Source organism: Pristis pectinata, chromosome 1 (assembly GCF_009764475.1).
Source record: "Pristis pectinata isolate sPriPec2 chromosome 1, sPriPec2.1.pri, whole genome shotgun sequence".
NCBI classification, from domain to species: Eukaryota; Metazoa; Chordata; class Chondrichthyes; order Rhinopristiformes; family Pristidae; genus Pristis; species Pristis pectinata.
This window is the reverse complement of record NC_067405.1, coordinates 1,690,785-1,716,053: the sequence shown is the minus strand read 5'-3', so window position 1 is coordinate 1,716,053 and position 25,269 is coordinate 1,690,785. Positions and strand designations below refer to the sequence as shown.

General features: G+C 49.1%; 1 protein-coding gene across 8 annotated transcripts in view; it reads left to right on the top strand.

The window, feature by feature from the left end:
- tns1b (tensin 1b) overlaps positions 1 to 25,269 on the top strand; it is a 290,940-nt gene that overhangs the window by 229,092 nt on the left and 36,579 nt on the right. For all 8 annotated transcript variants that reach the window (XM_052014032.1, XM_052014038.1, XM_052014015.1 and 5 more), the window contains 2 exons: positions 2,087 to 2,156; positions 3,877 to 3,981. In XM_052014032.1, the coding sequence (XP_051869992.1) occupies positions 2,087 to 2,156; positions 3,877 to 3,981 (175 nt within the window). The remainder of the gene's footprint in view (positions 1 to 2,086; positions 2,157 to 3,876; positions 3,982 to 25,269) is intronic.

The following is a 25,269-nucleotide window of genomic DNA, read 5'->3' as shown; positions in this document are numbered from 1 at the left end:
CTTGCCTCACAAGCCTGATAGGGTTCTTTGAGGAGGTGACCAGGAAGATTGATGAGGGTAGTGCAGTGGATGTGGTCTACATGGATTTTAGTAAGGCGTTTGACAAGGTTCCGCATGGTAGGCTTCTTCAGAAGGGCAGAGGTCAAGGGATCCGGGGAAGCTTGGCTGTGTGGATTCAGAATTGGCTTGCTCGTAGAAAGCAGAGGGTTGTGGTGGAGGGAGTGCATTCGGATTGGAGGGTTGTGACTAGTGGTGTCCCACAGGGATCAGTTCTGGGACCTCTACTTTTTGTGATATTTATTAATGACTTAGATGAGGGGGTGATGGGCCGAAGGGCCTGTATTATGCTGCACTGTTCTATGTTCTATGTTCTATTTTAAATCAGTGCTCACTGACCCTCCCGCCACCCTTCTCCCTCCTGAGTTTGAATGTCTCAGCTAAAGCTCCGTAATCTTCTATACTCGGAAGAGGATAATCCCAGTCTCTGCAGTGCGGTTGCCTGATTGTGTCTGCGCTGTTGCTCAAAGCCAGCCTGAGCATGAGGAATGTTTCGGCAATTTGTAATGTGGAGTCAGTTATGGGTTCAAATCCCGCACCTGCTCGACGGAGAGGCATTTACTGTTACCCTCAAATGAGCAAAATTTGTGGTGTTAACTTCACAATGTCAGCAGAGCAGGAGACCATTCAGCCCACATTATTGATTCCAGTTCTTTGAACGAACTGCTGTGCTAAATTCCACAAACCTGCCTTTGTCCATAATTGTGCCTTTCCCCATGTTCCTGACTGACTCCCTTACTCATGGAATCAATTTCCACCAGGATTCCTAAACATTCCAAACCCTCAGAGTGGAAATATTCCCATTCATTGCCCATCATCCCCCCCACCGAACCAAAGTCAAGTTTATTGTCATCTGCACAAGTCCATGTGTGCACAGGTGCAATGAAAAACTTACTTGCAGCAGCATCACAGGCACAGAGCATCAGATACACACAAACAACCACCAGCAGGTCTCCCATCTTCAATCTGTGCCTTCTCATTTCTCCTAACAACTTGGAACACTCTTAACCTAAAGAGAACACTTCTACCATTTCCAACCTCCCCTCATAATTAAAGCTCCCCCAGGCATCCCCCTGACAAACCCCCTCTCTTGATTCGGTTGCAATTCTGGTTGCAGTTGTGTGCAGTTCTGGTCGCCCCATTACAGGAAGGATGTGAGGCTTTGGAGAGGGTGCAGAAGGGATTCACCAGGATGCTGCCTGGATTAGAGGGTACAAGCTATAAGGAGAGGTTGGACAAACTTGGGTTGTTTTCTCTGGAGTGTCGAAGGCTGAGGGGAGACCTGATAGAGGCTTATAAAATTATGACAAGTATAGATAGAGCAGAGAGAATTTTTTTCCCAGGGTAGAAAAGTCAAATACTAGAGAACATAGGTTTAAGGTGAGAGGGGGAAAGTTTAAAGGAGATGTGCGGGGCGTTTTTTACACAGAGAGTGGTGGGTGCCTGGAATGGGCTGCCAGGGGTGGGGGTGGAGATAGATACGATAGAGAGGTTTAAGAGGCTGTTAGACAGACACATAAATATGCAGGAAATGGAGGGATAGGGTTCATGTGCAGGCAGAAGGGATTTAGTTTAATTTGGTGTCATGTTCAGCACAGACATTGTGGGCCGAACGGCCTCTTCCTGTGCTGTACTGTTCTGTGTTCTAAAAGTTCAAAACCGTTTAAAGTCTTCTCAAAGCTCCAAATTTTAACTGAAAATTAGAGCCAGGTCATTAAAAATGAAAAGATGTATTTGGTTTCACACAAAAAAATGGATTTGAAATAAAATCAGAAAATACTGGAAATTCTCGGTGGGTCAGTCAGCATCTGTGGAAGGGGAAATAGGTAGCATTTCAGGTCAAAGACCTCACCAGAAATTGGAAATTCAGATGGCCTCTTTCTCTTCTGACACAACTAACTCAAGGGGATGAATGGGTCCTCGTCCTGTAGCAGCAGGGGTGTGGGAAAGAATGGCCTTCTCCTGTTCCTGGGAAACTGTCAGGTTGCTGAGCCAATATTTACCTATTCTTTTCTTTTGTCTTCACCAGTCCAACATGCACAGCTACAAGGAAGCATTTGAGGAGCTGGAAGGAGCAGCACTGAGTCCGAGCAGCAGTGGTGAGTCCTCCCACCGAGCATGAGCTCAATCCTCTCAGCTCTGAACAAACTCCCTGCAAGCTATGGGATGAGTGGGAGATGCAGCTTTTGGGAATGAGCTAACTGGCCTCGCCTCACCAGGCAGCCCTGCCTCGCCTCACCTCACCAGGCAGCCCTGCCTCGCCTCACCTCACCAGGTAGCCCTGCCTCACCTCACCTCACCTCACCTCACCAGGCAGCCCTGCCTCACCTCACCTCACCAGGTAGCCCTGCCTCACCTCACCTCACCAGGTAGCCCTGCCTCGCCTCACCTCACCAGACAGCCCTGCCTCGCCTCACCTCACCAGGCAGCCCTGCCTCGCCTCACCTCACCAGGCAGCCCTGCCTCGCCTCACCTCACCAGGCAGCCCTGCCTCGCCTCACCTCACCAGGCAGCCCTGCCTCGCCTCACCTCACCAGACAGCGCTGCCTCGCCTCACCTCACCAGGCAGCCCTGCCTCGCCTCACCTCACCAGGCAGCCCTGCCTCACCTCACCTCACCTCACCAGGTAGCCCTGCCTCACCTCACCTCACCAGGCAGCCCTGCCTCACCTCACCTCACCAGACAGCCCTGTCTCACCTTACCTCACCAGGCAGCCCTGCCTCACCTCACCTCACCAGGCAGCCCTGCCTTGCCTCACCTCACCAGGCAGCCCTGCCTCACCTCACCTCACCAGGTAGCCCTGCCTCACCTCACCTCACCTCACCAGGCAGCCCTGCCTCACCTCACCTCACCAGGCAGCCTTGCCTCAACTCACCTCACCTCACCTCACCAGGCAGCCCTGCCTCACCTCACCTCACCAGGCAGCCTTGCCTCAACTCACCTCACCTCACCTCACCAGGCAGCCCTGCCTCACCTCACCTCACCAGGCAGCCCTTCCTCAACTCTGTGGGAGGGGAGGGACCTGAGGGGGCATCTCACTGTTGGAGAGGCAGTACTGAGCGAGGGTCACACTGTGGGAGGGGTGGTACTGGGGGAGGGTCACACTGTGGGAGGGGTGGTACTGGGGGGTACACAATGTTGTGAAGATTAATGGTAGGCCAGGGGTTTGAAAAATATTTACAAACCAACAGATGACTAAAATCCTTCTACCGAGGGACAGTGCACGCACAGGCAAGCAGGTGAAAGGACACGACCTGTTGGGGCTTCTGTTGGTTGATAAAAGGGAGCGAGTAGCCATAGTAAATGTTGTCCTATTGGAGGATGAGACTGGGAATTAATGATGGGGAATCAGGAAATGGCAGAGATTCTAAATCATTATTTTGGATCTGTCTTCATGGTGGAAGATAATAAAAAATCTCCCAATAATTGTAGGTAATCCAGGGATCAGAGGGAGGGAGGAGTTGAAACAAAATGTACCTGGCAACTAATGGGACAAAAGACCCTGTAAAGCTGCATCAATACATCCCAGTTAAAAACACGATGATGCTGGAGGAACTCAGCAGGCCAGGCAGCATTGGTGGAGAAAAGCAGGCGGTCAACGTCCCCAGTTGAACTGCAAACCCCTTGGCATAAAGCTGAACGTTCCTTGAGCTCCCAAGTTACCTGCTGCAATCCATGCTGACTTTTGTGTACATAGGTGACTCGAGACCTACCATGTCATGGACCTCAGTCAGGGGTGGGTAGGGATGGACAATAACTGTAGCATCATCCAGGTCCCATGAACAACTCAATGAGAGGTATAACCTTGTGTTTTTGCAGTGGCTCGTTCTCCGCCAGGCCTGGCCAAAACCCCGCTCTCGGCCCTGGGTCTGAAGCCTCACAATCCCGCCGACATCATGCTGCAGACCGCGGCTCTGGGACAAGGTAAGACCAGTGAACCTCCGGGACCCGCTCTGGGCCAGACCCTCCCAAGCTACCAGGGCAGTGACAAGGAAAACAGAGATGGATGTAGGGGTGGGCATGGGATGGGAGGGGTCACAGGAGACTGCAGATGCCGGAATCTGGAGCAACATACAAGCTGCTGGGTGAACTCAGCGGGTCAGGCAGCATCCGTGGAAGGAAATGGACAGTCGACGTTTCGGGTCAGTACCCTTTGAACAGATGAAGGGTCTCGACCCAAAACGTCGACTGCCCATTTCCCTCCATAGCTGCTGCCTGACCCGCTGAGTTCCTCCAGCGCTTTGTGTGTTGCATGGGGAGGGCAGGGCGACTTCACAAAACCAGATGCAGTTGGGCGACACTTTTGGAGAGATTTCCATTACCAGGATTTCTAAAAGGTTTGGCGATCAGTTGGCTAATGTTGAGGTTAGTCTCTTCAGCTGTGTAAGAACAACGGCAGCCATGTTCTGCACAGCTCCTTCCCAGAAATCACCGATTCACTGCTCTGGTAACATTAGTTAGAGACAAGTATTGCAGGGTCCCCTTCCTTTTTTCCACAGACCGACTGTGTGATTCCTTACAGCTTCTTGAGAGGACTCAGAAGGCTTTCATCTAATGTAGTGCTTTTTCCAAAAATCAGGACATCTCACAGTGTGACGCTCCCTCAGTACCGTCCCTCCCACAGTGTGACCCTCCCTCGGTGCTGCCCCTCCCACAGTGTGACCCCCTCTCAGTACTGCACCCCCGCCCCCCCCACAGTGAGGTGCTCCCTTGGTTCCGCCCCTCTGCCGGTGCAACGCTCCTTCCGTTCTCCTGCTTTCCTTCGACCTCAGGATGATCTAGGAGTCTGTTTCCAATCCTGAATTCCCGATGTGGTTCTGTTCTCTGGGATCTGTGGTTGCCAGAAGCCGTGCTCTGCCTCGGACACCCAGAGGCTCCATCGTGTCGACTGCTCCGTCTTCACCACAGGTTGAGGATGGGGCCTGCTGCCTTGTTGTTGGGTGTGGTTGTGAACGGCCTGGGCAGTCGCTGACCTGTCCTCACCTGCTATCTTCGAAGGTACCTCCTTCCCATCCACATCTCAATGGCTGCTTGTCATCAAACATAGAATAATGCTGGGCTTAAATGAGAGAACTATAATCGTTTGACTTTAAAAAACTGAAGTTTGCCTGAGAAACTGTTGATAAGTTATTGAGTTATTCTGCATAGTACAGGAAGAGAAACCACTTGCACCAGAACCAGTGATGATAACCTATTAAAACCAGGCCAGTAAGCAGCAAAGACAAAAACATTTCTTGTCGCAGGGTTAATGAGAAACCTCAAGTACTCTTCTTCCAACTGACTGAGGATTAGTTTGGCTTAATTGGGGATTTGAGGACCACGTTTGATATTTCTGTGCTTTGACAGACATGGGACAAAATCAGTAGAGAGGTTACGGTCCAAATCAGCGGCGATCTGATTGAGTATTGGAATGGGTTCGAGGGGTTGAGACATGTCCTGTTCCTGGGGGTGCAGCAATACTGTGGGTCCGCACTCTGTGGGTTTACTCGCCTCACTGACTGTCTTCTTATCTCCTCAGAGGGAGACAGTAGCCCAGTGGGTGGAGAGGAGGAAGGTAAGGCTATGACCATACCTGCCATCTTGCTCACCACTCATAGTCACCTCTAACGGTAGCTGCACGTTCCACACCCGACGATGCCCAGAGTACACATCCTTCACCCACCTCATCCCAGTCACCTTGAAGAGCATGCAGAAGCATCTACCATTGTCCTGTCTCACTCCATCCACTCAGCCCCCTCAGTGATCTCCTCCTGGCAGCTTGTTTGCAGGGCTATTGGGTGTATTATTTCCCATTTGATATTAAATATTGAGGTTACCTTCAAGATCAAGAGCCAGCCCTTGGCTCTGGGTTTGGGACTGTCTGGTCTGCTGATAATTGGGTTATTATTGTCACATGTACCGACGTATGGTGAAAAGCTTTGTTTGCGTTCCATCCGGACAGATCGTTCCGTAGTTCCGAAGTTCTGAGAGAACCATGAACCAGAGAGGCACAGTTATCTGTTGGGAATGATGAATGATCCTGCTGGAAAGAGCCCAGCATGTTGGACTGGGGGTTCCACAGTCTATGCGGTAACACCAGTCAACCAGGTGTGGTGGGGGAGCAATGTCCCTATCTGCTCAGCACCCAGGCCTGAGTGAGATCTGAGCCAGGCTGCAAGCTGCAGCTTAACGTCTGTCTAAATATTAAGGATTTTTTAGATATTAAGCGAATCTTAGATATTGAGTGGAACGCACTGCTGGCAGAGGTTGTGGGCAGATACGTTTGGCACATTTAAGAGACTCTTAGATAGACACATAAATGATAGAAAAATGGGGGGCTATGTGGGAGGGAAGGGTTAGATAGACCTTAGAGCAGGATAAAATGTTGGCACAACATTGTGGGCCGAAGGGCCTGTACTGTGCTGTAGTGTTCTATGTTCTATGAATCAAGGAACATAGGATTAGTGCGGGCGCTGAGGTAGGAAATCAGCCATGATCTTATTGAATGGTGGAGTAGACGATGGGTTGAATGGCCTGGTGGACGGACCAAGTGCAGTGTTAGGGAGAACACTGCAAGGTTGAATGGGGCTGAAGTCGCCATGTGCTTGGAGTACTGGTGTGTTTGATCGAGGCAAGGGAGCAGGAGGCAAGGCTGATTCCAGAAGTGCAAGGGTGTGCATTCAGGAGAAGGCAAACCGACGAGGAATCCCTTCTCTTGATAAAGCCTGGAGGATGTCCTGATGGAACCGATGCTGGGGTTGGATGAGAGGATATTTCCAGTTATGGGAATGTTGTCACCAGAGGTCATCAGCAATCCCAAAGGAAATCCCAGAGGAGCAGCGGATGAGGGGGAAGGGAACAGAGTGTGTGTGGAGCCACTCGGATAAGTGAGGAGAAGGAGGCACCAGCTGAGCATCATCGCTGGCATGGACTAGTTGGGCCGAATGGCCTGGTTCTGTGATTTATATCCATGGATTATCCAGTGTATAAAGCCCAGTTTGAATGGGTTCACTCAACGTGAACCTCCATACCAATAAACTCAGGGTATGAGAAAGGCTTCTCGGCACTGCGGCAGGAGTGGGTGAGAGGGGTCTGGAAGGGCGTAGGGATCAGAGGAGTGAGAGGCTCATTTTGTGAATCTGCCAGAGAGCAGTTTCACCCCTGACTGATCCAGGAAATGAGTTGTGTACTGTGTTCATACTCTGTGTAAACTATTATTTTTGAATGCTGGCCATTGGTTGTTTAGCCCGGAATAAATGGATTCCACTTTACTATTTATTGTTGCAGTTGGCAGCAGAGGGATTGCTTCAAGCCACATGCCCAGCCACGGAGGGAAAGGTTGTGGTGTCCGAGGAGCAGAGGGGTGGAGGGAAGTGTAAATCAGCAGCCCGGCGAAACTCGTGGGTTTCTGTGAATGGGGCAAATTCAAGAGGAAGGAGGGTCTGAGGGAGGGGAGGAGAGGAGGCCCAGTGTGAGGGAGTCCCACAGATTGAGGAGCGGTAGGGAACATATTATGTTTTCAGGGACTCGTGGAAAGGAAGGGTGTAATGAACATTTGTAGACGCTTTCCAGTGTTGGACCCATGTGAGCCACCCCTTCTCTCCCCTCCCACTCTCTCCCCCTCTCTTCCCCCCCCCCGTCCCCCCTCTTTTCCTCCCCTTCCCCCTCCCCTCCTCTGCTCCTATATCCTTCTCTGCCCCATCCCCTTCCTATCCCGGACACCCCTCCCCTCCTTACTCTGACCCACTCACTGACACATTGGCCCGAACACTCCAGTTCTGTGAGTTGTTTGTGCCATGACTGGGTTTCCATGGGATCCGGTGAGCCTGTGCTGATCCATCGGGAGCTGAGAAACTCCGGACACTGGGCTGTGGGAGGAGTGCAGTGTAGCAGAATGTCCCAGCACCCAGGAACCTGGTTCCGGCAGAGGAAGGGGCAAGGGCTCCTCACACAGCCGGACAGAGTTCACTGTCTCTCTGAATTCCTGCCCCCATTCTCAACGGAGCAGCCTCAAATGCCTGAAAGTTTGCAGTCCTGGGGGACTGAAGGTCGAGCTGAGCTGTCGTGAACTGTTGCGGGTCTGATTTGGAAGAGGGGACCGAGTGCAGCGTATCTAAGTTTGTTAATGACATTAAATTGAATGGGAAAGCAAATTGTGCAGAGAGTCTGCAGGGAGATATAGACAGGTTAAGTGAGTGGGCAAGGGTCTGGCAGATGGAGTACAATGTTGGTAAATGCGAGGTCATCCACTTTGGAAGGCAAAATAGAAGTTCAGATAGTTATTTAAATGGTGAAAGATTGCAGCATGCTGTTGTGCAGGGGGACTTGGGAGTGCTTGTGCATGAATCATAAAAGGTTGCTTTGCAGGTGCAACAGGTTATCAAGAAGGCAAATGAAATGTTGGCCTTCACCGCTGGAGGGATTGAATGTAAGAGCAGGGAGGTTATGCTGCAGCTGTACAGGGTACTGGTGAGGCCGCACCTGAAGTACTGTGTGCAGTTCTGGTCTCCTTACTTGAGGAAAGATATACTGGCTTTGGAGGTGGTGCAGAGGAGGTTCACCAGGTTGATTCTGGAGATGACGGGGTTAGCCTCTGAGGAGAGATTGAGTCGCCTGGGACGGTACTCGCTGGAATTCAGAAGAATGAGAAGGGATCTTATAGAAGTCTGTAAAATTCTCAAAAGGACAGATAAGATAGAGGCAGGAAGGTTGTTTCCACTGGTAGGTGAGACTAGAACCAGGGGACATAGCCTCAAGATTCGGGGGAGTAGATTTAGGACGGAGATGAGGAGAAACTGCTTTTCGCAGAGAGCAGTGAATCTGTGGAATTCTCTGCCCAGGAAAGCAGTAGAGGCTACCTCATTAAATATACTTAAGACAGAGTTTAGATAGATTTTTGCATCGTAGGGGAATTAAGGGTTATGGGGAAAAGGCAGGTCGGTGGATCTGAGTCCACGGCCAGATCAGCCGTGATCTTATTGAATGGCGGAGCAGGCTCGACGGGCTGTATGGCCTCCTCCTGCTCCTATTTCTTATGTTCTTATAACTCTGAGTCTAAAATCAGGCAGGCTGTGTGTGAGTTTGTGTGTTGTGATCCTCTGTGTATGTGTGACTGTGCACGTGAGTGTGAGAGGTGCTGTGTGTGTGTGTGTGTGCGCGCGTGTGTGTGCATGTGTGCGTGTGTACGCGTGTGCACATATGTGTGTGTGTGCGTGTGTGTGTGTGCGCGCGCATGTGTGTGCGTGCGTGCATATGTGCACGTGTGTGTGTGTGTGTGTGTGTGTGTGTGTGTGTGTGTGTGTGTGTGTGTACCTTTGAATAGTGCGTGCATTGGCAGTTTGAGTGACTGTGTGTTTATACCTGAGGTGGGGAGGAAGTGGGAAGAGTCAGTGGCAGACAGCGAGGCAACCACATTCTGGTCGCCCTGCGGTGGGAAAGACGTGGTTAAACTGGAAAGAGTGCAGAGAAGATTTACGAGGATGTTGCCAGGACTCGAGAGCCTGAGTTATAGGGAGAGGTTGAGCAGGCTGGGACTTTTATTCTTTGTAACATAGGAGACTGAGGAACGATCTTATAGAAGTGTATAAAATCATGAGGGGTATAGACTGGGTGAACGTTAGCAGTCTTTTTCTCAGGGAAGAGGAACCAAAAACTAGAGGGCAGAGGTTTATGATGAGAGGTGAAAGACTTAAAGGGACCTGAGGACCTGAGGGTGGTGTGTGTATGGAACAAGGGGTGGGTGGGAGGTGGGGGGGGGGGGAGGAAGAGTGGGAGATGAGGAGGGGGCTGTGGGAGCAGAGGGGATGATGAGCAGAGGGACGGGGGTGGATTGGGGCATTGGAAGGCACATCAGTGTGAGTAGCATGGGCTGGTACTTGCCAACCATTGTGGCTGCGGTCGATGGTGAGTCAAGATTGTCAGGAACTGGAACTGGGGTTTGAATTCCCAAATTAATTTTGTTCCTGTGAAAAATTAAAGAGCCAGGAAAAATGATAAGTAATTAATAATGCTTAAAATGTGATGATCTTGTCAAACTAGTGATCATCTGCTTTTAATAGCTGTTTAACCCAAAGACCTAACACATCACTAGTGAGGGAACCCTGAGATTAGAGCAGTATTAAACTTTGGTTCAGACACACTTGGAGCATTGTGTGCAGTTCTGGTTGCCCTGTTACAGGAAGGATGTGGAGGCTTTTGGAGAGGGTGCAGAAGAGGTTCACCAGGATGCTGCCTGGATTAGAGGGTATGAGCTATAAGGAGAGGCTGGACAAACTTGGGTTGTTTTCTCTGGAGCGTCGGAGGCTGAGGGGAGACCTGATAGAGATTTATAAAATTATGAGAGGCAGAGATAGCGTAGATGTTCAGAATCTTTTTCCCAAGTTAGAAATATCAAGTACTAGAGGACATGCATTTAAGGTGAGAGGGGGAAGGTTTAAAGGAGATGTGTGGGGCAAGTTTTTACACAGAGAGCGGTGGGTGCCTGGAATGTGCTGCCGGGGGTGGGGGGGTGGAGGCAGATACAATAGTGGCATTTAGGAGACTGTTGGACACATGAATATGCAGGGATATGGATCGTGGGCAGGCAGAGGAAATTGAGTTTAATTCAGCACCGTATTGGGTGCAGACATTGTGGGCTGAAGGGCCTGTTCCTGCGCTTTACTCTTCTCTGTTGTAAACTAAAGTTCTCCAGCTGTTTGACTGGCTGCCTGGTGTACACCTCTGAGGGAGCTGTAGGATCGGGAGGGATAGAGGTCTTACAGTAAACTTCCCAGCTTGCCTGAGCAGTAACAGGGGAGCCAAGCGCAGGGGAAGGTGGGACCTGTACAGAGAGGCGGTAGTGATAGGGGACTCGATAGTCAGGGAAACAGACAGGAGGTTCTGTGGCAGTGAGCATGAATCCCGGATGGTTTGTTGCCTCCCAGGTGCCAGGGTCCGGGATGTCACTGATCGGGTCCACAGGATTCTTGAGCGGGATGGATAACAGCCAGAAGTCATGGTTCATGTTGGTACCAACAACATAGGTGGGAAGAGGGATGAGGTCCTGAAAAGTGAGTTTAGGGAGCTAGGCAGAAGGCTGAAGAACAGGACCTCGAGGGTAGCGATCTCGGGATTGCTGCCAGTGCCACGCGATAGTGAAGGTAGGAATAGGAGGAGATGGCAGATAAATGCGTGGCTGAGACGTTGGTGCAGGAGGGAGGGTTTTAGGTTTTTGGATCATTTGTACCTGAGGGGGGCCAATATCCTTTCAGCCAGGTTTGCTAGGGTGGTTCAGGAGGGTTTAAACTAGATTGCGAGGGGGAAGGGAACCGGAGGAGTAGGTCAGAGGAAGAAGGGGATGGGGAAAAGGCAGATCTGACAGGTAGAGAGGCTTTCACGAAGGAGAAGCAAAGTACAGGCTATAAAAGTAGTAAGGTGGATGGGCTAAAGTGCATTTACTTAAATGCAAGAAGCATCAGGAATAAGGGAGATGAACTGAGGGCTTGGATAAGTACATGGGACTGCAATATTGTGGCTATTACAGAGACATGGCTGACATCAGGGCAGGAATGGATATTGAATATTCCTGGTTTTTAGTGTTTTAAAAGGGATGGTGGGGGGAAGAAGAGGAGGAGGGGTGGCGATACTGGTCAGGGACACTGTTACAGCTGCAGAAAGGGTGGATAATGTAGAAGGATCCTCTCTAGAGTCAATATGGGTGGAAGTTCGGAACAAGAAAGGGGCAGTTCCCCTCCTGGGAGTATTCTATAGGCCCCCCGGTATCAGTAGAGATACTGAGGAACAAACTGGGAGGCAGTTTTTGGAGAGATGCGAAAATAACAGGTTTATTATAATGGGAGACTTCAACTATCCAAATATTGATTGGCACCTGCTTAGTGCCAAAGGTTTAGACAGGGTACAGTTTGTTAAGTGTGTCCAGGACGGATTCCTGTCACAGTATGTTGACAGGCCGACTAGAGGGAATTCCATATTAGATCTAGTTTTAGGTAATGAACCGGGTCAGGTGACAGATCTCTCGGTGGGTGAGCATTTGGGGAACAGTGACCATTGCTCCATAACCTTTAGCATTGTCATGGACAAGGAGAGGAGCAAAGAGGACGGGAAGATATTTAATTGGGTAAAGGCGAATTATGAGGCTATAAGGCGAGAACTTGGGAGTGTAAATTGGGGTGACATTTTTGAAGGGAAATGTACTATGGAGATGTGGTCAATGTTCAGGGATCTTTCGCAGGATGTTAGGGATAAATTTGTCCCGGTGAGGCAGAGAAGGAATGGCAGGGTGAAGGAACCATGGGTGACGAGAGAGGTGGAACAACTAGTTAGGAAGAAGAAGGCAGCATACGTAAGGTGTAAGCAGCAAGGATCGGACACGCCTCGTGAGAAATATAGAGTAGCAAGGAAGGAACTTAAAAAAGAGCTGAGGAGAGCGAGAAGGGGACATGAAAAGGCTTTGGCGAGTAGGGTTAAGGAGAATCCCAAGGCTTTTTTCTCGTACGTAAAGAGCAGAAGGATGGCTAGAGTAAAGGTAGGTCTGATTATAGACAAAGGTGGGAGGATGTGCCTGGAAGCTGTGGAAGTGGGTGAGGTTCTCAATGAATACTTCTCTTCAGTATTCACCAAGGAGAGGGGTCTTGATGATGCTGAGGATAGTGTTGGTGAGGGTCATGTTCTAGAATATGTAGATATCAAGAGAGAGGATGTGTTGGAGCTGTTAGAAAATATTAGGACAGATAAGTCCCCGGGGCCTGACGGAATATTCCCCAGGCTGCTTTGTGAGGTGAGGGAGGAGATTGCTGAACCATTGGTTAGGATCTTTGAGTCCTCGTTGTCCACAGGGATGGTACCGGAGGATTGGAGGGTGGCGAATGTTGTCCCCTTATTCAAGAAAGGTAGTAGGTATAGTCCAGGGAATTACAGACGTGAGCCTTACGTCTGTGGTGGGTAAGCTGTTAGAAAGGGTTCTAAGAGATAGGATCTATGATCATTTAGAGAATCATGGACTGATTAGGGACAGCCAGCATGGCTTTGTGAAGGGAAGATCTTGCCTCACAAGCCTGATAGGGTTCTTTGAGGAGGTGACCAGGAAGATTGATGAGGGTAGTGCAGTGGATGTGGTCTACTTTAGTAAGGCGTTTGACAAGGTTCCGCATGGTAGGCTTCTTCAAAAGGTCAGAGGCCAAGGGATCCGGGGAGGCTTGGCCATGTGGATTCAGAATTGGCTTGCTTGTAGAAAGCAGAGGGTTGTGGTGGAGAGAGTGCATTCGGGTTGGAGGGCTGTGACTAGCCACAGGGATCGGTTCTGGGACCTCTTCTTTTTGTGATATTTATTAACGACTTAGATGAGGGGGTGGAAGGGTGGGTTAGCAAGTTTGCAGATGACACAAAGATCGGTGGTGTTGTGGATAGTGTGGAGGTATGTTGAAGCTTGCAGAGGGATATTGATAGGATGCAGAGCTGGGCTGACAAGTGGCAGATGGAGTTCAATCCGGAGAAGTGTGAGGTGGTACACTTTGGAAGGACAAACTCCAAGGCGGAGTACAAGGTAAATGGCAGGATTCTGGGCAGTGTAGAGGAGCAGAGGGATCTGGGGGTTCATATCCACAGATCACTGAAAGTCGCCTCACATGTAGATAGGGTAGTTAAGAAAGCTTATGGGATGTTAGCTTTCATAAGTTGGGGGATCGAGTTTAAGAGCCGCGAAGTGATGATGCAGCTTTACAAAACTCTGGTTAGGCCACACTTAGAGTACTGTGTCCAGTTCTGGTCGCCTCATTAGAGGAAGGATGTGGAGGCGTTGGAAAGGGTGCAGAGGAGATTTACCGGGATGCTGCCTGGATTAGAGAGTATGGATTATGAGGAGAGTCTAAAGGAGCTAGGGCTGTTCTCATTGGAGAGAAGGAGGATGAGGGGAGACATGACAGAGATATAGAAGATATTGAGAGGAAAAGATAGAGTGGACAGCCAGCGCCTCTTTCCCAGGGCACCAATGCTCAAAACAAGAGGGCATGGCTTTAAGGTAATGGGTGGGAAGTTCAAGGGAGATGTCAGAGGGAGGTTTTTCACTGAGAGAATGGTTGGTGCATGGAATGTGCTGCTTGGGGTGGTGGTGGAGGCTGATACATTGGACAAGTTCAAGAGATTGTTAGATAAGCATATGGAGGAATTTAAGATAGATGGATATGTGGGAGGAAGGGGTTAGATAGTCTTAGGTGTGGTTTGAAGGGCAGCACAACATGGTGGGCTGAAGGGCCTGTATTGTGCTGTATTGTTCTATGGTTCTATGGAACTCAGAGTACAGGATAATCTGCCTGTTTTTCTCACTAGAGGGTGACAGGCTCTTGTAAAGAATTGGCTGGAAGTTACACTGAGCTCCCTCTGCCAAGTACAGGGAGGCAAGTTGAACGTGCCCATGGAAGCGAGGAGCTGCCAAGCTGAGCCCAAGAAGCAGCAGCCAGTGCCAAGCAACAGGAAGACAGTGTAGGGAACTGTTCTGGGGTTTCCCACCAGGCTCATTGTCATTTTAAAGCAGGCTTTAGTCAAAGGATCAGTGACCTGGGCTCTCAGACCACCTATTCCTTCCATCCAATCTAGTGGTGTTTGAATTCTGTGTGTATCTTTCCCATAGTGCTATTCTGCTCCCTGCATCTCTCTCTCTCTGTCTCTGTCTCTCGCTCACTCTGTCTCGCTCATGCTCTCTCTCTCTCTCTCTCTCTCTGTCTCGCTCACTCTCTCTGTGATGTGTGAGGAAGTGCTCTGACCGGGAGAGCTGTAGAGAGTTGAAGACAAGGCAACCAGTGTACTTCAGAAATTAGGGCAAAGTTAATCAGTGGATTACTGGACCATGAACAAGCTCGGTGCTTGCTGAAGTGAGCAGAGGAAGGTGCAGAGCACACACGGTTCCTGGGACCTGTTGAAGTCCACATACCCACCGTGTTCCCTCCACGCCCAAAGCCTCTGTTGTGACAATTTAAACGGAGAACTTTCTATATTAAAAAAATCGACACCGTGTGAATCTGCCTCTACAGGAGGGTCAGTTGAAAAGATTCTGCCTGTGGGATAGTGAGAGGGAGAGGTCTTCTTGAACTTGGCTCACCATTTGGATTGAAGTCTGGGGAGCTGGAAGAACGGTTGTTAACAAGGGAGTCTGTGCACAGCTCTGTGTTCTTGGGTCGATTGGATTTAACATTTCCCTTGTATATATCGCCCAGACTTTCCACATTGGACTGCAGGCTGACAGAACTGGTATGTTGCACCCACCTCTCTCTCTCTCCCTCTCTCTCCTTCTCTATCTCTTTCTATCTCTCTCTATCTCTATCTCTCCCTCTCTATCTCTTTCTATCTCTCTCTCTCTCTATCTTTCTCTCTCTCTCTCTCTCTCTCTCTCTCTATCTCTTTCTATCTCTCTCTCTCTATCTCTCTCTCTCCATCTCTTTCTCTCTCTATCTCTTTCTATCTCTCTCTCTCTCTATCTTTCTCTCTCTATCTCTTTCTATCTCTCTCTCTCCATTTCTTTCTATCTCTTTCTCTCTCTTTCTCTCTCTCTCTCTATCTCTCCCTCTCTATCTCTTTCTATCTCTCTCTCTCTATCTATCTTTCTCTCTCTATCTCTTTCTATCTCTCTCTCTCTCTCTCTCTCTCTCTCTATCTCTCTCCCTCTCCCCTCCTTCTCCTGGCAATCTCTCAGCCATCTGTAGCCACACTCACTTTCTCCTTCCTCACCCCACTTCTCTATCTGCCATTCTTTCCCTGCGCTGTGCCGTGGCTGCTTATTCCGTCTCTCCCTGTCACTGTGCCTCTGTTAGCCTCTCCTCTGCCTCTGACTCCCTCTCCCTCACTGCCTCACTCCGTCTCCCTCTCCGTCCCTTTTTCTTTACCTCAATGTCCTCCCTCTCATTGTGCTGACATATACAAGGCTGTTGTTGTCTGGGCTACACGCAGTGTCTGGGATGTGTGGACTGGGATATTAATTGGTATCGGCTGGAGGATGCCAGGAGTTTAGCCATTGTTGTAATCTGTGTCACTGTGCAGATCTGCATCACATGGCTCATGTTCCCCTGTTGTTCCAGGACCTTCTTTTCAGCTGCCTTTGGAATCCCTTTAGAGTCTAAAAGAACTGTTGGGGGGGGGGGGGGGTAGCTAGACCCTAAACAGCCTTGAGAGCTGGATGTCAGAGATTCCACTGATAAATACCCCAGGAAACCTCTGTACCTGCTCTACTGGGCTCCAATCCCATGCCATTGGAACTTGAGGAGAGGTGTGTGAACGAACTCCATTGTTGGCATCGGTGGCGTCAATCGATCTGAACTTAGTTGGGAGCCAGAGTTTCTGCTCATTTGAATTGTGTGCATGTCGAACCAGCGGTAATGCAGAGGCACTGAAAATCCTTCCCAATGTCAGGTTCTGGGTTCATCTGAACTCTTGTCCCTTTTGTGTTGGCCATTTCCCACACCCTTTCAGCCTCATCCTCACCTGAACCAACCCACCCATCTCCCACATTCCCACCATTTTACATTTCCTCACCTTGTGGGGGACACCCCTGCCTGAGGGACCTCAATGTCGTCAGCATCGTGTTCAGTGCAAACATTGTGGGCCAAAGGGCCTGTTCAAGTGCTGTACTGTTCTATGCTGTACATTCTATATTCTATGTTCTATGTTATTATCAGTCACAGAGACCACAAGCAGGGCACAAGTTACCTGGAGCACGTGATAAGTTCACCAGGATGCTGCCCGGATTAGAGGGCATGTGCTATGAGGAGAGGTTGGACAAACTCGGGTTGTTTTCTCTGCAGTGGCAAAGGCTGTGGGGAGACCAGAAAGAAGTTTGTAAGATTATGAGAGGCATAGATAGAGTAGACAGCCGTATCTTTTCCCCAGGGTTGAAATGTCTAATACCAGAGGTGAGAGGGGGTAAGTTCAGAGGAGATGTGTGGGGCAAGTTTTTTCCACAGAGAGTGGTGGGTGCTTGGAATGTGCTGCCAGGGGTGGGGGTGGAGGCAGTACGATAGGGGCGTTCAAGAGGCTGTTAGATACATGAATGTGCAGTGAATGGAGGGACATGGGCATTGTGTAGGCAGAGAGGATTAGTTTAGTTGAGTATTTCATTACTAATTTATTTAGTTTAACACAACATCGTGGGCCGAAGGGCCTGTTCCTGTGTTGTACTGTTCTATGTTCTAAGATGGCTGTTTGCCTTCATTGGTAAGAGGCAGATATATTGGATCTGTATGGGTGAATAACATTATAGAGCATGGAACCAAGCATCATGGTCAGTACCGGAACAGGCCCTTCGGCCCACCATGTCTGTACCACCATGATGCCAATTCAAACTGCATATCTGCCCGCACATGGTCTATATCTCTCCATTCCCGGCCTGTTTGTGTGCCTGTCAAAATTCCTCTTAAACTGTGCTGCTGTATCTGCTTCCACCATCTCTGGTAGCCCGTTCCAAGCACCCACTACTCATGCCACTCATAATTTTATACACTTCTATCAGGTCTCCCCTCAGTCTCCGACAATCCAGAGAAATTCTTCAACCTTATGGACCATCAAGCACCACTAACGTTGTCCTATACTAATCCCATTTTATTCTACTGTGCAGGAGAGTTACACCCAGTGGCAGACGCTGCAATATTACACCAGGAACCCAGCAACTGTGGCAGAAAATGCTTCTTTTTTAAAAGGACTAGGAGAGACAATATAGCTGAGTGGCTCGAGTTGTTCGGGGGTCTGGAGATGCAGGGGTAAACGTGCCTGTATCTTTGGGCCCATCAGGAGAGTGGTTTGTAAAGGTTTAAATTAAATTGTTAGTGGGATAGACACCAGCATTCCTTGAGGGGAAAGAAGTGTTCAAAGAAAGGGGCGTGTTTGGTAAGAATAGGAAAGGAAGTGGTAAAGTTTTATGAGCAGACCAAGAGTACAAGAAATACAAAAGTGGATTTCGAATGCATTTATAAGATATCTTTATTAGCCACATGTACATCAAAACACACAGTGAAATGCATCTTTTGTGTTTGGAACAAATTTATGCAATGCCTGGTAAGACTGGTGGGTACAGATAGCCATGTGGGAATGTGACATGGTGGTGATAACTGAAGCACTGGCTCAGAGATGGACGGGACGGCACTTCACTTCCGGAATACCGTGTGTTCAGGACAGATAGGGAAGGGAATAAAGGATGTGGCAGGGCAGTGCTGAGTGAGGATGAAGCAGAGCTGGAGAGGGGGCCTATCCCCAGGAGACTGCGTCGGTTGGTGTTTAGAAGCAAGAAGGGAGGAAGTAGACGAGTGGGGACATTACACGGGCCAGCAGACAGCGAGGGAGTGGAGGAACCAATCTGCAGGCTGACACGGGAACGTGGACACACCGCAGGTGGTGAGACCGGGGGACTTCAGTTACCCACCCCCAACCCAGGAATCAACCGGAGGAACTTCCTGAGGTAGGGAGACCAGACCTGTACTCCATGTTCCCCCAGTCGCACTGACGCCCAAAATAATTGCAGTACAGCACCTCTGGTACTCAAATCCTCTTGCAGTAAAAGGAATCTGTACAAGGTGCATCCAGCTGCAGCTCCTTACAGACCGTGTTAAGGAACTGGCGCTGCAGCTGGATGAACTTCGGCTCCTGCGGGAGAACGAGGAGTTCATAGATAAGATCTACAAGGAGGCAGTCGCTCCGAAGCTGCAGGAGGCAGGTAGCTGGGTGACTGTCAGGAGAAGGACGGAGAATAGGCAGGTAGTGCAGAGCACCCCCGTGGCCGTTGCCCTCAATAACAGATATACCGCTTTGGATACTGTTGGGGGGGGGAGCCTACCAGAGGAAAGCCCCAGTGACCAGGTCTCTGGCACTAAGCCAGATCATGTGGTGCAGAAGAGAAGGGGAGAGGAGAGCGGTAGTGATAGAGGATTCCATAGTAAGGGGGGCAGACAGGACGTTCTGTGGACGTGAAGGAGACTCCCGGATGGTTTGTTGCCTCCCTGGTGGCAGGGTCAGGGACATCTTGGATCAGGTCCACAGCATTCTGAAGGGGGAAGGTGAGCAGCCAGAGGTCGTGGTACATATTGGTACCAATGACATAGGTAGGAAAAGCGATGAAGTCCTGAAGAGGGAATATAGGGAACTAGGTAGGAAGCTGAAAACCAGGACCCCGGGCAGTAATCTCTGGATTGCTGCCTGTGCCACGTGCCACTGAGGGTAAGAATAGGATGATTTGGCAGACGAATGCATGGCTGAGGAGTTGGTGCAGGGGACAGGGTTTCAGATTTGTGGATCGTTAGGATCTCTTCTGGGGAAGGTACAACCTGTACAAAAGGGACGGGTTACACCTGAACTGGAGGGGGACCAATATTCTTGCGGGCAGGTTTGCTAGAGCTGTTGGGGAGGGTTTAAACTAGTTTGCCGGGGGATGGGAACCAGAGTGATAGGTCAGAGGTTGGTGCATTTAGTGTACAAGTAGATACAGAGTGTGGAAAGACTGTGAGGAAGGACAGGCAGTTGAAAGGGCAAAATTGCAGTCAGTTGGATGGGCTGAAGTGTGTCTACTTTAATGTGAGAAGTATCAGGAACAAGTGTGATGAACTTAGAGTGTGGGTAACTACATGGAACTATGACCTGGTGGCCATTAGAGACTTGGCTGTCACAAGGGCAGGATTGGCTGCTGGATATTCTGGGGTTTAGATGTTTCAAAAGGGACAGGGACGGAGGCAAAAGGTGGGGAGTGGCTTTGCTGATCAGGGACAGTGTCACAGCTGTCGAAAGGGAGGATGTCCTGGAGGGATCGTCCACTGAGTCAGTGTGGGTGGAAGTTAAAAACAGGAAGGGAGCGATCACTTTATTGGGAGTATTCGACAGACCCCCCCCCCCAGTAGCAGCAGAGATGCTGAGGAGCAGATCAGGAGGCAGACTTTGGAGAGGTGCAAAAATAACAGGGTTGTTGTCATGGGAGACTTCAACTTCCCTAATATTGATTGGCACCTGCTTAGTGCAAAAGGTTTAGGTGGGGCAGAATTAGTTAGATGTGTCCAGGAAGGATTCCTGACACAATATGTGGACAGGCCGACTAGAGGAGAGGCCATACTGGATCTAGTACTAGGCAATGAACCTGGTCAGGTGACAGACCTCTCAGTGGGTGAGCATTTCAGAGATAGTGACCACAACTCTCTGACCTTTTGCAAAGCCATGGGCAGGGATAGGAGCAGATATGGGAAAGTTTTTAATTGGGGGAGGACTAATTACGATGGTGTTAGGCAGGATCTTGGGAGCGTAAATTTGGAACAGATGTTCTCAAGGAAATGTACAGAAATGTGGAGGCTGTTCAGGGACCACTTGCATGGGGTTCTGGATAGGTTTGTCCCACTGAGACAGGGGAAGGATGGGAGTGTAAAGGAACCACGGTTGACAAGAGAGGTAAAACATTTAGTCAAGAGGAAGAAGGAAGCATACTTAAGGTTTAGGAAGCAAAATTCATGCAGGGTTCTTGAGAATTATAAGGTAGCCAGGAAGGAGCTTAAGAAGGGACACAGGAGAGCTAGAAGGGGACATGAGAAGGAAAACCTCAAGGCATTCCACATGTATGTGAGGAACAGGAGGATGAGTAGAGTGAGGGTAGGACCACTCAGGGATAAAGGGGGAAACATGTGCCTGGAGGCAAAGGAGGAGGAGAGGTCCTTACCAGGATGCTACCTGGATTAGAGGGCATGTGCTATGAGGAGAGGTTGGACAAACTTGGGTTGTTCTCTCTGGAGCGGCGGAGGCTGAGGGGAGATCTTATGGAGGTTTATAAGACTATGAGAGGCAGAGATTAACAGCCAGTACTTTTTCCCCAGGGTTGAAATGTCTAATACCAGAGGGCATGCATTTAAGGTGAGAAGGGGGTAAGTTCAAAGAAGATGTTCGAGGCAAGTTTCTTTACACAGAGTAATGGATGCCTGGAATGTGCTGCCTGGGGTGGTGGTGGAGGCAGGTACAATAGGGGTGTTCAAGAATCTCTTAGATAGGTACATGAATGTGAGGGAAGTGGTAGGATATGGACATTGTGCAGGCAGAAGGGATTAGTTTAGTTGGGCATTTTATTACTAATGTAATTGGTTCAGCACAACATTGTGGGCCGAAGGGCCTGTTCCTGTGCTGTACCCTCCTATATTCTATGAATACTTTGCTTCAGTGTTCACCAGGGAGGGGGACTTTGACGAATGTGAGGTAGTGTAGAACAGGCTAATGTGCCAGAGCATGTTGAGGTTAAGAAAAAGGCGGTGTTGGAGCTTCTGAAAAACATTAGGATAGATAAGTCCCCAGGACCAGACGGGATCTGTCCCAGGTCACTATGCGAGACGAGAAAAGAGATTGTTGGGGCATTGACGATGATATTTGCATCCACCCTGGCCACAGGAGTGGTATCAGAGGATTGGAGGATGGCAAATGTTGTTCGCTTGTTCAGGAAAGGTAATAGGGATAATCCTGGGAATTATAGGCCAGTGAGTTTTACATCAGTGATGAGCAAACTATTGGAGAGGATTCTTAGGGACAGGATTTACGAGCATTTGGAGCATTGTCTTATGAGCGTTTGACACGGTTCCCCATGGTAGGCTCATCCAGAAAATCATGAGGCATGAGATCCATGGAGAATTGGCTGAGTGGATTCGGAATTGGTTTGAGCGAGCTGGGGCTTTTCTCTTTGGAGCGAAGTAGGATGACATGTGACTTGATAGAGGTGTATAAGATTATGAGGGGCATAGATAGAGTGGACAGTCAGCACCTTTTCCCCAGGGCAGTAATAGCCGATACTAAAGGACATATGTTTGAGGTTCAGGGGAGATGTCAGAGGTGGATTTTTTACACAGAGAGTGGTGGGTGCCAGAACACACTGCCAGGGGTGGTGGTAGAGGCTGATACAATAGGGACATTTAAAATATTTAGACAGGCACATGGATGTAAGAAAAATGGAGGGTTATGGGCTGTGCAGAAGGGAAGGGTTCGGTTGATCATGGAGGAGGTGTTCATATAATTCAGCACAACATCATGGGCCGAAGGGCCTGTACTGTGCTGTACTGGTCTGTCCTCCTTACATGTAGTGACCAGAACTGGGCACAGTTCTCCAGATGTGACCCAGCTGGTGTCTGTATTGGTTCATCACCTCTCTGCTTCGTACCCTGAGTATTTGTGAATCCCAGGGTCCCATCACTTTACTAACCGTGCTCTCAACGTCATGCCCCGTTCAAGGATTCATACATCCCAAGACTTTGAAAGAGTTGAAAATAGATGACACTGGTTGTCATCTGTGAAAATTCCATAGATTCTTGGTGCTGATACCCCAGCTGTTCATAAGCTACATCAAGATTTTGACAAGGCGATCGAGTGTAATACATCCGAGATCAGTTTGCTACGGAGCTGGGTGATGGCATGGGGTATGTGGAGGATGCAGAGGCTTCAAGGAGATAGACAGGCTGTGAATGGGTGACAACATGGCAGGTGAGATATAATGTAAAATGTGACGTATGTATCGGGAGATGTTGGAAGTGTTGCTGTTCAGAGGGACCCAGGTGTCCTTTACATCGATAGTAAATGAGTGGATTCAGCAAGCAGTGGGATAGACAAGTGGTCTGTCAGCTTTTAGAACATAGAACACTACAGCACAGTACAGGCCCTTCGGCCCATAATGTTGTACCAACATTTTGTCCTGCTCTAAGATCTATCTAACCCTTCCCTCCCACATAGCCCTCCATTTCTCTATCATTCATGTGCCTATCTAAGAGTCTCTTAAAAGTCCCTAATGTATCTGCCCCCACAACCTCTGCCGGCAGTGCGTTCCACACACCCACCACTCTCTGTGTAAAAAACTTACCCCTGACATCCCCCTTATACCTTCCTCCAATCATCTTAAAATTATGCCCCCTCGTGTTAGCCATTTTCGCACTGGGAAAAAGTCTCTCTGACTGTCCACTCGATCTATGCCTCTTATCATCTTGTACACCTCTATCAAGTCACCTCTCATCCTCCTTCTCTCCAAAGAGAAAGACCAAACTCACTCAACCTATCCTCATAAGACAAATCTCCTCTGCACCCTCTCTAAAGCTTCCACATCCTTCCTATAATGAGGTGACCAGAATTAAACACAATACTACAAGTGTGGTCTAACCAGAGTTCTATAGAGCTGCAACATTACCTCATGGCTCTTGAACTCAATACTCCGACTAATAAAGGCCAACACACCATATGCCTTCTTAACAACACTATCAACCTGCGCGGCAACCTTGAGGGATCTATGGATGTGGACTGCTAAGAGTCCTGCCATTAACCTTGTATCTGCTTTCAAATTCAATCTTCCAAAGTGTATCACTTCACACTTTTCTGGGTTGAACTCCATCTGCCACTTCTCAGCCCAGCTCTGCATCCTATCAATGTCCTGTTTAAACCTACAGTAACATTCTACACTATCCACAACACCACCAACCTTTGTGTCATCTGCAAACTTACTAACCCACCCTTATACATCCTTATCCAAGTTTTTTATAAAAACCACAAAAAGCAGGGGTCCTGGAACAGATCGCTGCAGAACACCACTGGTCACCGACTTCCTGACAGAATACTCTCCATCTACAACCACCTCTGTCTTCTATGGGTGAGCCAATTCTGAATCCACACAGACAAGTTTCCCTGGATCCCATGCCTCCTGACTTTCTGAGTGAGCCTTCCATGAGGAACCTTATCAAACGCCTTACTAAAATCCATGTACACCACATCCACTGCTCTACCTTCATCAATGTGCTTTGTCACATCCTCAAAGAATTCAATCAGGCTTGTGAGGCACGACCTGCCCCTCACAAAGCCATGCTGACTGTCCCTAATCAGCCTATGCTTCTCTAAATGCCCATAAATCCTGTCTCTAAGAATCTTCTCCAGTAATTTGCCCACCACTGAAGTAAGATCCACTGGTCTGTAATTCCCAGGGTTATCCCTACTCCCTTTCTTAAACAAAGGAACAACATTTGCCACCCTACAATCATCTGGCACTACTCCTGTGGCCAGTGAGGATGCAAAGATCGTCACCAAAGGCGCAACAATCTCTTCCCTCGCTTCCCGTAATAACCTTGGATATATCCCATCCGGCCCCTGTGACTTATCTATCCTTATATTTTTCAAAAGTTCCAGCACATCCTCTTTCCTCACGTCGACATGCCCCAGTGTATCAGCCTGTCGTACACCATCCTCACAAACGTCAAGGTCTCTATCACTGGTGAATACTGAAGCAAAGTATTCATTAAGGACCTCCCCTACCTCTTCCGACTCCAGGCACATGTTTCCTCTTTTATCCCTGATCGGTCCTACCCTCACTCTACTCATCCTCCTATTCTTCACATACGTGTAGAATGCCTTGGGGTTTTCCTTTATCCTACTTGACAAAGCCTTGTCATGTCCCCTTCTAGGTCTCTGAAGTCCATTCTTAGTCTCCCTCCTGGCTACCTTGTAACTCTCCAGGGCCCTGTCTGATCCTTGCTTTCTAAACCTTTGGTAAGCTTTTTTCTTCCACTTGATAAGATATTCTACGTCTCTTGTCAACCACGGTTCCTTCACTCTACCATCCTTACCCTGGTCAGCAATGCCACTCCCCCACCTCTTACCTCAGTCCCTGTCCCTTTTGATACATCTAAACCCTGGAACATCGAGCAGCCAATCCTGCCCTTGCAACAGCCAAGTCTCTGTAATGGAAACAACATCATAATTCCCCGTACTGATCCGTGCTCTGAGTTCATCACCCTTATTCTTATTGCATTAATGGACAGACTTTTCAACCCATCCAACTGACTGTGTTTCTGATCTATCTGCTGTTCATCCTTCCTCATAATGCATCGACTTTTACACCAACACTCCGGTTCCCATCCCCCTGCCAACCAAATTTAAACCCTCCCCAACAGCTCTAGTAAACCTAACTGCAAGGACAATGGTCCCTCTCAAGTTCAGGTGTAACCTGTCCCTTTTGTACAGGTCGTACCTTCCCCAGAAAAGATCCCAGTGATCCACAAGTCTGAAACCCTGCCCTCTGCACCAACTCCTCGGCCATACATTCGTCTGTCATATCTTCCTTTTTTTACCTCACTGGCATGTGGCACAGGCAGCAATTCAGAGATTACCACCCTTGAGGTCCTGCTTTTTAGCTTCCTTCCTAACTCCCGATATTCCCTCTTCAGGATATACACTGTGGACTTGATCCGAGATGTCTCAACATACCACCTGGGAGTCTCG